At 40.4% G+C, this 14262-nt stretch overlaps 1 protein-coding gene across 1 annotated transcript in view; it reads right to left on the minus strand.

The window, feature by feature from the left end:
- dhx16 (DEAH (Asp-Glu-Ala-His) box polypeptide 16) overlaps positions 1 to 14262 on the minus strand; it is a 29665-nt gene that overhangs the window by 3751 nt on the left and 11652 nt on the right. Inside the window, exons 13-19 of the mRNA XM_003451210.5 lie at positions 13710 to 13862; positions 12370 to 12510; positions 10775 to 10937; positions 10573 to 10691; positions 9786 to 9853; positions 6969 to 7131; positions 6561 to 6722 (exon numbers count right to left, since the gene is read on the minus strand). Of these exons, the coding sequence (XP_003451258.1) occupies positions 6561 to 6722; positions 6969 to 7131; positions 9786 to 9853; positions 10573 to 10691; positions 10775 to 10937; positions 12370 to 12510; positions 13710 to 13862 (969 nt within the window). The remainder of the gene's footprint in view (positions 1 to 6560; positions 6723 to 6968; positions 7132 to 9785; positions 9854 to 10572; positions 10692 to 10774; positions 10938 to 12369; positions 12511 to 13709; positions 13863 to 14262) is intronic.

Genomic DNA, 14262 nt, shown 5'->3' on the forward strand with positions numbered 1-14262 from the left:
CACACAGATCCTCTCCACAGTGAAACCTCCTTCCACTGTTCACACTTTCTGTAAAGTAGGCCGGGTGGTGTCGGGCGCCTTCATGGGCGTGTTGATAGTTGCTGACACAGCAGACAGACAGCGGCTGTCACGTACAAGTCTTGTAGCATGTAACCTAACTGTCTCTCACTTTAAAACTGAATGATCGTCATCAGATGACTAACTCGGCTTTTTATGTTTTGTGTACAGGAGCTGAGATGTTGATGCTTCCTGGCTTTAAATGTTGGCTCCTTAAGCCAATTATTATTTAATAATATTAAATAAGTTGTGCGTTGTCTTTTTTTTCTATAAGCTGTAGGATGTTTGACTTGAGTGAAGGCAGCGTGCAAAGGGAAGAGGTGTGACTCAGGTAAGAAAATAAACGCCCTCTGCTTATCGTGAATACTTCAGGTGTGCGTTCACTACACACACACACAGGTACAGGTATGAGAAGGAAACTCACACAGCATCTGCCGGCTGATGATTTACAGGTTTCCTCTGACAGATCCTTTTATTCTTTTAGTTACAGAACCAGAATCCATTTTTTAAGCTTGTTATGTTGGTAATGTCTTGTCCTTGAGCAATATAAGAGCTGCTCTTGATCGTGAACTTTTACCTCCCACAAGCAAGTAAAATTAATGTTCACAGAAGAGGAAGACATTACAAGAAATCATCAATCTGGTGTGTCAAAGAAAAATGAAGCAATTTTTTGCCCTCAGGCCTTCAGATTATTTTAAATTTCCACCCTCCTGTGCATCACATTTACTGCACTGCATCACTGATGTTTACCTGTGAACATTCAAAGCAGAAGCAAATATGAAATGGTGTTGATTACTCCACAGACAGGTCACTACCTACACTACGTTTTCAACATTTATTCAGTTTTATTTATCCTTCCAGTGGTTTTTATTCCCCTGTTCTCTCCTCACTCTCTCATTATGTCGTGAAAGTCGTCTTTACCTTGCATCGTCTCCCCTGGGTTGTTTGAGTGATTCATTTGTTTAATTTCACCTTATTCAGTTTAATATTGATAGTTCTGATGTACCAATAAAAAAAAGTAGAGCATAGTTTCTAGAAAAGTTTTTAACAGAAAGAAATGCAGCAGAACCAGGCTTGGAGAGAGTCGGCCATGTGCCGTGAGGGGACGTGAGGGGAGGGAGACGGGACCAAAGAACAAAAGACGTTCTAGGTGAGAAGAACAATTTTAAATTTGATCCTGGATGTAACCGGGAGCCAGTGAAGAGAAGCAATATGGGATAAATATACCCTCTCTGTCTCATTCCTGTTAGTAATCTCGCTTTTAGAATAACCTGACAATAATGAATTATAATAGTACAGCGCAGAATAAATGCATGAACTAGTTTTTCACTCTGAAACAGGAAGTTTCTATTTTTAGATATTGCGCAAATGCAACAAAGCAGTCTTACATATTTGCTTGATATGTTCATTGAAGGACATGTCCTGGTCAAAAATGACTCCAAGGTTCCTCACAGTGTTACTGGAGGCCAAGGTAATGCCATCCAGAGTAAGAATCTGCTTAGAGACCATATTTCTAAGATTTTCAGGGCCGAGTACAATAACCTCAGTTTGATCTGAATTAAGAAGCAGAAAGTTAGCGGCCATCCAGGTCTTTATGTCTTTAAGACATTCCTGCAGTTTAACTAATTGGTGTGTGTTACCTGGCTTCATGGATAGATAGAGCTGCGTGTCATCTGCATAGCAGTGAAAATTTATGCTATGTCTTCTAATGATGCTGCCTAAGGGAAGCATGCATAATGTAAACAGAATTGGTCCTAGCACTGAACCCTGTGGAACTCCGTAGTTAACCTCAGTGTGTGAAGAGGACTCTCCATTTACATGTACAAATTGGAGCCTATTAGATAGATATGATACAAACCACTGCAGTGCAGTACCTGTAATACCTACAGCATGTTCTAAGATAAGATAAGATAAGATAACCTTTATTAGTCCCACACGTGGGAAATTTGTTTTGTCACAGCAGGAAGTGGACAGTGCAAAAGTTATATAGCAAAATTAGAATACAATAAGAATAGAATACTGTACACAACTGTAAAGAATAGAATAAAATAAAATACTATATACAGTAGAATAAATAGAATAAAATACAATAGGATAAAAATAGAATGCAAATGCTTTATACAACTGAGTAAAAATACAACTTTTCCAGAAAAAGAGTATGGCACTTAGTTTTTTTTTTGTTTTGTTTTTTAAAGATGAGATTCTAACCGCTCTAATAGGATATTATGGTCAACAGTATCAAACGCTGCACTGAGGTCTAGCAGGAGTCCACTGTCAGAGGCCATAAGAAGATCATTTGTAACCTTCACTAAAGCTGTTTCTGTGCTGTGATGAGCTCTGAAACCTGACTGAAACTCTTCAAATAAGCCATTCCTCTGCAGATGATCTGTTAGCTGTTTGACAACTTTCAAGAACTTTTTTTTAAATAAAAGGAATTTTGGAGATTGGTCTACAATTAGCCGAATAGTTTAACTACTGCCAACTTAAAATTAACAGCCCATTAACAGAGACACATTGATCATATTTAATTAAAGCATTAATTAATGGTAGGACATTTTCTACAGTCTTGTCAGAGTCTAGACGTGCTGATGGTCCAGAGGAAGAAATTATTTAAGTTGACTCAGAAACATCAATTGAAGAAATCTGAATAATTGAACACATTTTTGAATAATTTAAAAAAAATTAAATTAAAAAATAGAATTAAATAATTAAAAATTATAAGACAAAGGAAGTTTTCAGAGATATGGTAAAATATTTCTATGCCATATGTCAGAACAAGTTCCAGAGGGTGGTGAAAGTGGTGGGTGGGCTGATTTATATGCTTCTGCATGGATGTTAAAAAACACAGAGCTCCGATATTCTTCGATGAGGACAAAAACCCCTAAAAACAGCAACGTCTGGTCACCATGTGATTTAGCTGAAATTGAAAATCAAGTCCATTTCATGATTTAATACTCATAATATAATTTAAAGCACTTATTTTACATTTTTTGTACCCATGGCACACCAAAAAGCAAGCAAATATTTCAAGGCCTATCTCCAATCATACGTGCACTAAGCAGCCTCTAAGTCATGTGGCATGTCATTAGTTATTTTGATTTTACTGACAAATTGGGAGATCAAAAGATTGCAGATGTCACACTAGTTCCCAGTTTACAAGATTGTTGCCACTCCACTAGCAAATACTTCCATTGCGTCATCAAACACTTACTGGCACAAGTTTCTTTATTAGTCAGTTTTGAGAGTAAATGAGTACATACAAAAGTATCAATACACAAAAATGACAGGTCAATTATAACTTGTTGTGCAGCTGTATAGTATATTAATAATGCACAACTGTCACCACCATTTGGGAACCACTGATTTATGGACAAAACCTTTTAGTGAATGTGCTTCCTGATGGCAAGAAACTTGCAGCTGTGAAACGTGGTCGGTTCCAAGTCTCATTTAGAAAATGTTATCATTCTTATATACTGGTTTAAATATCTGACTGTTCAAAGGCCACGATGTTAAAAACAGTTACACCTGGCAGTGCCATTTCAGACTGTAAACAACATTAATAATCTTATCAGCACAGCAACTCAATGAGTCACAATATGCTAGAGCACAGGTGTGAAACTCCAGGCCTCTAGGGCCGGTGTCCTGCAGGTTTTAGATCTCACCCTTGGTCAACACACCTGAATCACATCATTAGTTCATTACCAGACCTCTGGAGAACTTCAAGACATGCTGAGGAGGTCATTTAGCCATTTGTATCAGCTGTGTTGGATCAAGGACACATCTAAAACCTGCAGGACAGCGGCCCTCGAGGCCTGGAGTTCGACACCTGTGTGCTAGAGGAACCATCCCATCTCTTGAATAACCAGTTTCACCTCTTACTTTCAGGATGTTTCTGGAAGTGTGTGAAGAAAACACATCCACAAATAAGGACCAATTCTCTGTTGAATGGTTGAGTCAGAGCATAGCACCAGCACTTGTACTTTTTACTTTAGCATTTTCTATATGGACAACTCTCATTAATAGGGCTGGGCCATATCATACCATTCACGGTAATACCGGTATAATGTTAGGCAATGATAAGAAAATGAAATATCGCGATAGAATATGGGTAAAACGCGCATGTGCAGTGTCTTTGTTTTCATATGCACATGGCGGACAAAAGGATGGCGGCGACGGAGAATTAGAAGGGCGAAGGCGGATTGTTGAATGAAACAGATGAACCAGAATTGGTTTGTAAAAATGATGCAACTTCAGTGGTGTGGAACTGGTTTGGCTTTCCTCCGTCAGATACACAACAAAGCACAATTTTTGGTAGAGCATGAAAGCAGGCTGTCGTTATTACCGTGTTTTTCGGAAAATAAGTCGCTCTTAAAAGGCTTTGATTTTCTGAAAAATCAATAGTGCGCCTTATGTATGATTTCTGGTTGTGCTTACTGACCTCGAACCGATTTTATGTGCTACACGGCGCGTAGAAATCTGTCAAGAAATGTTTGAGTACGACTTTGGTAAGCTACCAAGCCGCACCGCTTGATGGATTGTCGGAGCATTACGGCTACTGTAGTCAGGAGCCTCGCGGAGTGATACGTACTGTGCTTCAACATAATATTACTGTATTGTGTGTGTATAACCTCTTTTTAAGTTTTGTGGATTTTATACATGGTTATGCTGAGGATATGTCGGCCAATTTCCACTGGAAATGCCTTTTGGTTAAACTGTCAGCGAGGAATTTGCATTTGCACTGTTAAATTTTTTATATAGCTTTATATAGATACCAGCTAATTAGTCCTGACACTAATAAAATAGAGCACTACATACTAAACAAATATGTAAGACTGCTTTCTTCCATTTGTGCAACATCTCTAAAGTTAGAAATATCCTGTCTCAGAGTGATGCTGAAAAACTAGTTCATGCATTTATTACTTCCAGGATGGACTACTGTAATTCATTATTATCAGGATGTCCCAAAAACTCCCTGAAAGCCTTCAGTTAATCCAAAATGCTGCAGCAAGAGTCCTGACAGGGACTAGAAAGAGAGAGCAGATTTCTCCTGTTTTGGCTTCCCTTCATTGGCTTCCTGTTAAATCCAGGAAGCCAATGATTTTGAATTCAGGATTTTGAATTGAATTCAAAATCCTGCTCCTCACATACAAGGTCTTAAATAATCAGGCCCCATCTTATCTTAATGACCTTGTAAAATGGTAAATGGCCTGTATTTATATAGCGCTTTACTAGTCCCTAAGGACCCCAAAGCGCTTTACATATCCAGTCATCCACCCATTCACACACACATTCACACACTGGTGATGGCAAGCTACATAGTAGCCACAGCCACCCTGGGGCGCACTGACAGAGGCGAGGCTGCCGGACACTGGCGCCACCGGGCCCTCTGACCACCACCAGTAGGCAACGGGTGAAGTGTCTTTGCCCAAGGACACAACGACCGAGACTGTCCGAGCTGGGGCTCGAACCGGCAACCTTCCAATTACAAGGCGAACTCCCAACTCTTAAGCCACGATCGCCCCATTGTAGTACCATATCACCCTATTAGAGCACTTCGCTCTTGCACTGCAGGCCTACTTGTTGTTCCTAGAGTATTTAAAAGTAGAATGGGAGGCAGAGCCTTCAGTTTTCAGGCCCCTCTTCTGTGGAACCAGCTTCCAGTTTGGATTCAGGAGACAGACACTATCTCTACTTTCAAGATTAGGCTTAAAACTTTCCTTTTTGCTAAAGCATATAGTTAGCCCTCCTATATTTACACTTCAATAGGTGTAGTCGGTCGCAGCAGATGGCCCCGCCCCTCCCTGAGCCTGGTTCTGTCGGAGATTTCTTCCTGTTAAAAGGGAGTTTTTCCTTCCCACTGTCGCCAAAGTGCTTGCTCATAGGGGGTCATATGATTGTTGGGTTTTTCTTTGTATTGTAGGGTCTAACTTACAATGTGAAGTGCCTTGAGGCGACTGTTGTTGTGATTTGGTGCTGTAAAAATAAAGTTGAATTACTCTGCACAACAATCCGTGTGACCTGTAGGATTCTGCTTCGAAAATGTTGGAAAAAACTAGATCCATCATAAGGTCAAGTTCACTGATCTGACTTAGTGGAGATAAAGCCTAGCAGACAGTACTAATGCTCAACTTTAAGCTCTAATATCTTATATCATCCACAGTTTTGGTTTTTTTATCTGTGAGTAATTCTTTAAATATCTTTATGTTTTGCTGTAATGTTTATGTTCTTTACAAGCTAAATATAAATATCACTGATATTATTTTTGTGTGTGTGGCAGATAAGACACAAGTCTTTGTTTGCAAAGTCATGCTCAATCTCAATCTGTGTTTTCATCTCAAAAAGGCCTCACTCAGCAGCACTGCAGCTGTCAGATGAAGCTAAAGCCAAAACCCAGAGTGGGACTAGATGTAGTTTCTTATTAATATGAAGGAACCGATAATAAGACTCTGTATTTTTGCCAGGGAACAGCTAACACTGTGCTGTAGTTCATCAGTGTCACTAACCTTGCGAACGGGCACGCTGTCTCCCTGACAGCTGACCACCTCGACTTCAATGCGATCCATCAGACCCTCCAGCTGGTCCCTGACATCCCGAGCTCTTCGCATGGAGCGGAACTGGATGAAGTTCTCGTAGCACCACTGTGTGGAATAACCACTCTCCACCCACTGTGGGAGGAAGATAGCTGCAGTTAGCACACAATAATCAAACTGTGCTCTGAGCCAGTGCTGAGTGTGTTTCTAAATGCACCCAAACCCCACATCACCTGTAGGTAAAGCCCATACCTCTAAAATGATCCACTGATACTTGTGTCTTTATCAGTGATTTTACCTGAATTTAGATTGCCAACTTCAACACAGCATCAAATGTGTTTATAAACGTCAAACATGCATGTTACCCAGCTGCGTTTATACCTGGTTGTAGACATTCAGCAGCACCAGGTGGTCTCCTCCGGGCACCACAAAGTTCATTCTGGCGTTGTCGGCGTGCACCACCTTGTCTTTGGGACGGTAGAAGATAGAGTTGTTTACAGAGAGCATGGCTGCGATCGTCAACACTTCCTCCGAACATTTGTACCTGGAGAAAAGCATCAAAGAACAAATGTTACAGAAATGAAAACCTGTATGAATCTTGAATTCACTCAACTTGCTTGCATCCTTTATACCCACATATTAGACAGGTTGCATTTCTTCCTCCACAACAGACCCACTTTCACAGGCCGCACATTAGCTTAAATAACAGAATGTTTTTGTTTGATATAAACACAAAAGTCCATCAGTTTAGTTTAATCCAATTTTAATCTCTACAGTCACATTTTAACCTTGTGAATCACCCTTTTGTTTTGTCATCAGTCTTATTCCGTGGTGGAAAAGTGTCGTAAACCCATATTTACTTTCAAACCACTGAATGTTACAAGAAGGTCATGTAGAATCACTCATTCATCTCATTATATCCATCCTTTAGTTACTGCCACTGATCTCCAACTGGGATTTATCACATTTTTTCCCCTCAACATCAAATGCTGTTACCTCTGAGACCACCCGAGTGTTTGGCCTTGTTGAGATGAGATGTTGTCCGCCCTCTGAGACCACCATCAGTCCTACACAGCCTTCATTTGTACTTCTGCTAATTAAAATCCTATGTATTCTTTATTTAATGCTCTCTCTTCGTCTTTGATGAAACTGCTTTCCATTCTCTTAGTGAACAAAAGTTGAACTAGCTGATCGAGTTTCCAACACTCTAATGACTGTAACTGATTAAATCAGCAACGTTCTGCTGTTAAAGTGAGGAACAATCATGTTTCTAACTGGTAAACACGGCTGATTCGCTGAACAATGACCTGTTGAGTTGATTGAATCCAGTCTTTCAGTCTGTTTCTCTGTCATGTGGAGGTTCAGCCACATGCTGTTCCAAACCAACTGCCCATAAGTGTATGAGGGTTAGAAATCCTTCAAACAGAGTCCACAGTCAGGCAGACTTACTGACCACACTGTGTTAAAGTGCAACAGCTTTATTGTTTATGGAAAGGGGGAAAGTCCGCACACCTACAGATACAACTTCCATGTGATTTCTTTTTTGCAGGAGCAATAAACAAACTAAAAAAGGCTTTCATTTATGTGTGACAGATTTAAGAGTTTCATAAAAGTGCCTCAAAATTAATACTTATATTGTTAATATAAATGCTAATAATAATGGGAAATTATAACAACAAGTCAGACAAGAAATAGAGATAAAATGCATAAAAATGCTTAAAATAGAAAGTGAACACACAGCAGTGTAAATCACTGTAGCTGCTGAATGGAAGTTCTATTTCTGTTAGATAAAGATGATGGCATCCTATGGCAGCTTAGCTACAGGCAGGGTATTTTTTCCACTCGCTCATCAGTGGAAAAACTAGCAACGAAAGCACACTAGCTGTTTTCTTTGTTTGAATTTCTCAGTAGGCGGACACTAGCAGCCTCTAGTCCAGTGGTGGGAAACTACAGGCCTCTGGAGAACTTCAAGACATGCTGAGGAGGTAATTCAGCCATTTAAATCAGCTGTGTTGGATCAAGGACACATGTAAAACCTGCAGGACACCGGCCCTCGAGGCCTGGAGTTCCCCACCCCTGCTCTAGTCTATTTTCATCTTCCACTGCACATGTTCATAAAACGAGATAGCCGAGATACAGAGACAGTGAGGGCGTTAAAGACACAAGCTACACACACAGAGATGTGTCGTGATGCTCTCTCTTTCCTTACGGTTCAGTTTTGATGTAATGACCGAGCATCACTGACGTGTTCTGGTCGGTAAAAACTGCAGCGACTTGTGTTAAACCATATTTGCATCTTTCCTGACTAGCTGCACTTCACTGACAGAGGCACCGCCCCTGTGTGTGTCCACTCATGTTAAATTGTGTTGAATCACCATTTATAGTATTCTTGTATACTTTCATGTGAACACTGCACTGAATGAGCAGCCTCAAAATAAGCGTCTTATCTAATAATGCAATTCTACTTGTCCTCTGAAGACACCCTTATTTCACATGTGAGCTGGAGTGTGAGGCACTGATTAAAGCAGGATTTGCAAGAATTATTTAGAGACATGAACACACATGTGGTTCACTGTTCTTCAGCCTGTAGATACAAAAACCCAAAACAAACAGCTGCCACAACCATTTTTAAAGATTTCTTTAAAGTAGAATTGTTTTTTAATTCTTAAAAAACTTAAAATAGTTTTACGTTTTTGCTCATCTTCATGTACAAAATCCAAAGAAGCGATGCCATCATCAGGGACTCAAATAACTCCAGCCAGTGCTCTTGCCTTCCTTTTCTTTTTCTAAACACCCATCCTAATGTGCGAGGCTAGAGCCAGCCTTTATTTCTACCCTTCTCCTTGTCAAAGTGACCCTTCAGCTCACCCAACTGAGACTCCACGTGCAGCTAAAATCAGCACAGATGTGAGGATGGAGGGACAGACTGGAATTATGCTAATATGTGCACACAAGCTTACCTATTCTACAACTTTGCAATACAAATCTTTCAACAAACCATGCAAGCTTCCTGTATGCTCATGAGCATAGAGGAAGAGTGGGAATCAGATTTCCTGATAATTAATAGTTTAAACGCTTTCATGGTTAATTTCATGAAACCACATCACAGTGCAATGTGAATGAATAAATAAACATCTAATTTGGCAGGTAGTACAGACTCAAGCAGGTGACTATGATGCAATCAAACTGGAGACTCACTGCTCTGAGGCCAGGATCATCTTACTCAGCATGGGATCCACAGGTAACTCCGCCATTCTGCGACCCAGCTGAGCCCCCCCACAAAGAGAAAGAAAGAGTTAAATACCAATAAAACACTTCATTCATTCAATAAAAAACAAAACAAAACAAAACAAAACCCAATGACCTACAAAACTGGCTAATGACACCTTTACACACGCTCTTAAAAACATCTTCCTGTCCCTGATAATTACTTATTAACACGATCAGATTGGTAATAAAAGCTCCAAGTTAAAATGCATCAGCACTTTTGATCAAGGAAGCGAGTGACTTTTCAGTGCTGGAAGCCATTTTACAGCCTTACGAGCATCAGGTGTGCAAAGTACGTGATGCAAATATGCAGCCGAACGTGGCAGAGATGGTCACAGATTATTCCTGTGAAAACAAAAGGCGGCGTATCTCTCCCCTGCAGCTTAAGTTACAGTAAGAATGTAAAATATGTCCAACTCCGCTGCGCCTGTTGGAGATTCAAATGTAGGATGAGGAAGAGGAAGGTGGAATAGTTCACCAGCTCTTTGTGGTACATACTAAAGGATTCTAAATTACCATCATTCTATCTGAGGACAGTAAGTGTGCAAACACCACTGATGTTTGATTTTGTTTTTTTGGCATCTATTAACTCTGTCGGACGGTGCATATTCACATCATGATTCTGTGAAGGTTAATGTCTACAAGCAACCTGTGATTGTAGAAATACTATAAATATATATGACTATACTAAAAATATAGACCGTCTCCAAGTTTGCACCTTTGTGAGCTCTCCCAGGTGGTTGAGGGCTCCCAGGGCGTAGAGCTGCTCCAGAGCCAAGACTAGAGTCTCATGAGGAGGTGGGTCCATGAAGTCGAAGTGAATGAGGTCATTAATACCTGCAAGGAAAAAAACTTAGCTCACTGCACAACAGCAGCCAACTGGTGCTTTAAAATCACAGGATCCCTATTTCTTCCCCCACCTAGACTCTTTAGCAGCAGGACTACATTTCCCAAGTTGGTCCTCTGAATCTCAGGCACAGTTGTTTCCTCCATCTCATGTTTATAGGCCCAGGCTGTGTAAAGCCTGAAACATTTCCCAGCAGCCACTCTGCCTGCTCGGCCTGCCCTCTGATTGGCTGAAGCCTGAAGAGTTAAACACACAGAAAAAAGCAGACACAGATAAATCACCTGCACTAATACACCACCACACCTGAGCTACAATACATGTCTGTGAAGCCAGTGGAGGATATCTCTGAGGTCTCTTTTTAGTATTTTTATGTTTGACCCGGATCAAAGAGGTTCAAAGTCCCACAAGTCCATGAGCTTATCAGGAGATTTATTTATTTGTTTTTTTCTTTGGAAAGCTGGAGAGGTTTGTTCTTCTGAGGATCTCTGGCTGGCTCGAGTGTGCCAATCAGGCCCTCCTCCACCTTTCAAACACAATTTCACCACGGGCTCCTTTCAGCAGCCAAAACAGTATGAGTCAGATCAAATCAAATGCATTCAGTAAGATGTTTTCACAAAACAGGTTTGCACCAGCTGCCTTGTTAGTAGACAAAACTACAAAATCAATCCACCTTAAAACAACAAAAAAGTCAAAAGCAATCACAGTCCTAGACGAGAAATCCAACGAACTGAATCCGACACGTCTGACCTTTCGATGTCTCAGGTGCAGCTACAATAAAGTTCAGAAAATGTTTGACCTTCCAGGTGATTTCACACCTGTAGTTCAGTTAATTTGGTTCGCCTCAAACAGCAGCATGACTAAAGGATGGTTCAAGGTCACCTGATCCACCTCCAACTATAAGCTTTTTTATAAAAAAAAAAAAAAAAAAAAAAAAAAAGGACATTTTGAAGCCTGATCTTAAAAGCAGAGGGTTTCTGTCTCCTGAACCTGAACTGGGAGCCGGTTGCACAGGAGAGGGACCTGGAAGCTGAAGGCTCTGCCTCCCATTCTAATTTGGGGAACTCTAAGAACACAAGTAGGCCTGCAGTCTGAGAGCAAAGTGCACCAGATAAAATGGTACTATGAAATAATTTCAATTTAACCGTGAGCCAATAGAAGAGAAGCTAATACATACATACATACAGACATAATTTCGCTTTCAATTCAGCTTCCAGGACTTGATCTTTAAACAATATAATATGTATAAACAATGTATTTATATTCCAAATATTTGTTTTTTATGTAACAGTTTATCTCACATTAGAGTGATATGTAAGTAAAACAAGTCCTCAGTGAAGCTCCACCCAGGCAGCTCACACCGGGTAGTATTTACTTTTGTATTTTGTATAGATGCATTCAACTGTTCTTTGTTCTATTAATAAATACTTAAAGAACTTTATCAAAATTCATTCAAACCTTTTTGAGCTCTCATATTTAAAGACACAAAGACACCATTCAGTTCCTCCATGGTGAAGTGATACAAGACTGGTCTAACCCTACAGACCAGCCTGTACCAATCCCAAGGATGCACCCATCATTGTTTAGAACAGAAATAAAAGGAAATGGCTTAAATTTATTGTCACTTCACTTTGATTTCCTGCTAGTTAAACATTAAGGAAAAGCAGTTACCCGTGAGCAAGGTGTAACAATGAGTGACTCCATGCCTGTGCGGGCGTTGTAGCTCTTCTGTTTGCAGAAGCCAGGGTCAATGACGTAGATGATGCCATCTATGGTCAATGAAGTCTCTGCTATATTGGTGGCCACCACCACCTCGGATCGATAAGAAAAGAATCACCGAGAGATAAAGTTAGAAAACATTGCACCAACAAACAGACCGAAGATTAAATCCAGATGATAAATGAGAAGGAAAAAAAAAGACGTCAAAAACATCATTTACAACTGCAGGAAGCACATATTTACCAGGATTCCTAACAGAGAAGCTGTTAAATCAAAGGCTACGATGGGTTGACTCAGTAGAATTTAAAGTTGCTAATGATCAAAGTACCAATATACCACTTAACCTTGTTTACACGCAGCACTAAATGCTTTAGCTCACCTTGATTACCAGACGCAAATCACCTGAACAGGTGAAATTGTTTTAGGTCATAATAGCTGCCGTTTTTTAACCTAAGATCATTTGTGGTTGAAACGTTTGTCTTAGGATTGGGCAGTTAAACAAATTTAAATGTGAATTAGGATTCATGTTTCTAGTGATTATAAAAGCACACAATTGGAGTCAAGACTGAAAGAACGACCTGGGTCAGGGAGAGCCAAACTAAAAGTCTGAAGGTTTCGTAGGTGAACCTGTGGAAAGATTACAAGTTAACTGAAGCTCTCTTTGTCCCAACATCGTTCAGAGCCTCACATCCAGTTCACGTTCAACAGTGCATGACAGCTGGCGTTTGGTTTCACCCTGTGATTACAGTGCAGATCCGTTCACCTCCATCTGCACCATCAGACATCCTGCAGTGGAGGAAGACCGGCAGGGACCACAGCTGTGGTTGTGAGATGGACTCTACAGTGAAAAGCAACTGTTTCTCCCAGCACATCCAACTCCCAACTAAGGCACGCTAGCCAATAAATTATGTCAAATATTCAACACCATATTGGCATAATGTTAATGACTTTTGCAATGCTCCAGAAGCTCTACTCAAAACAAAGCAAAAAACAAAAAACAGGCCTGTTAACCTGTTGTGATTGTTATTAACTGGTGCAAACTGTGAATATTCTAATCTAGGAAAATGATCCAAGGCTGATCCAGCTGACAGAGTAAACAGACAAGGAAACTTGTGCAAACAGATTTTAAATCAAGACTCTGGTATCCTGGTTAAATAAGGGTTTAACAAAAACCCTGCTGGTCTACTTTGTGTCAGCCAAAATGAAATATTAGTCCTTCACTGACCTGTTAGTTGTAGGCCAGCTGTATTAGGAAACAATAAGAGCTTCTCAGAAATAAGACACTGTCTCACCTTACGCGCTCCAGGCGGAGTAGGATTAAAGATCTTTGCCTGCATGTCAGACGGCAGGTTGGCGTAGATGGGGAGGACGAGCAGCTCTGCTATCTTAGAACCAAGCCGCCTGCATCTCTCCTGCAGCAGCTCGCAACACGCTTCAATCTCCTCCTGCAAGACAGCGAGGCTCAACAATCAGCCGACACACACAAGGACACAAGCTGGAAACGTGCCCTTGTTTCTAGCATATCTAACGTAACTGTTCTGATCCCTCTCCTACCCTTTGCATCCATACAGTCAAGCCCACAATTATTCATACCCCTGCCAAATTTTGACTTAAAGTTTCTTTTGTTCAACCAGCAAGTTCTTTTTTGACCAGAAATGACACAGGTGTCTCCCAAAAGATAATAAGACGATGTACAAGAGGAATCATTGTGGAAAAAAATATTTCTCAGGTTTTATTTATATTTTAGCAAAAAGTCAATAGTCAAAATAGCCAGGGGTATGAATAATTATGGGCTTGACTGTATATGTCAGGACAATTTTCTAAAATTGTAGAATATACAAGATC

This window comes from Oreochromis niloticus, linkage group LG11 (assembly GCF_001858045.2).
Source record: "Oreochromis niloticus isolate F11D_XX linkage group LG11, O_niloticus_UMD_NMBU, whole genome shotgun sequence".
NCBI classification, from domain to species: Eukaryota; Metazoa; Chordata; class Actinopteri; order Cichliformes; family Cichlidae; genus Oreochromis; species Oreochromis niloticus.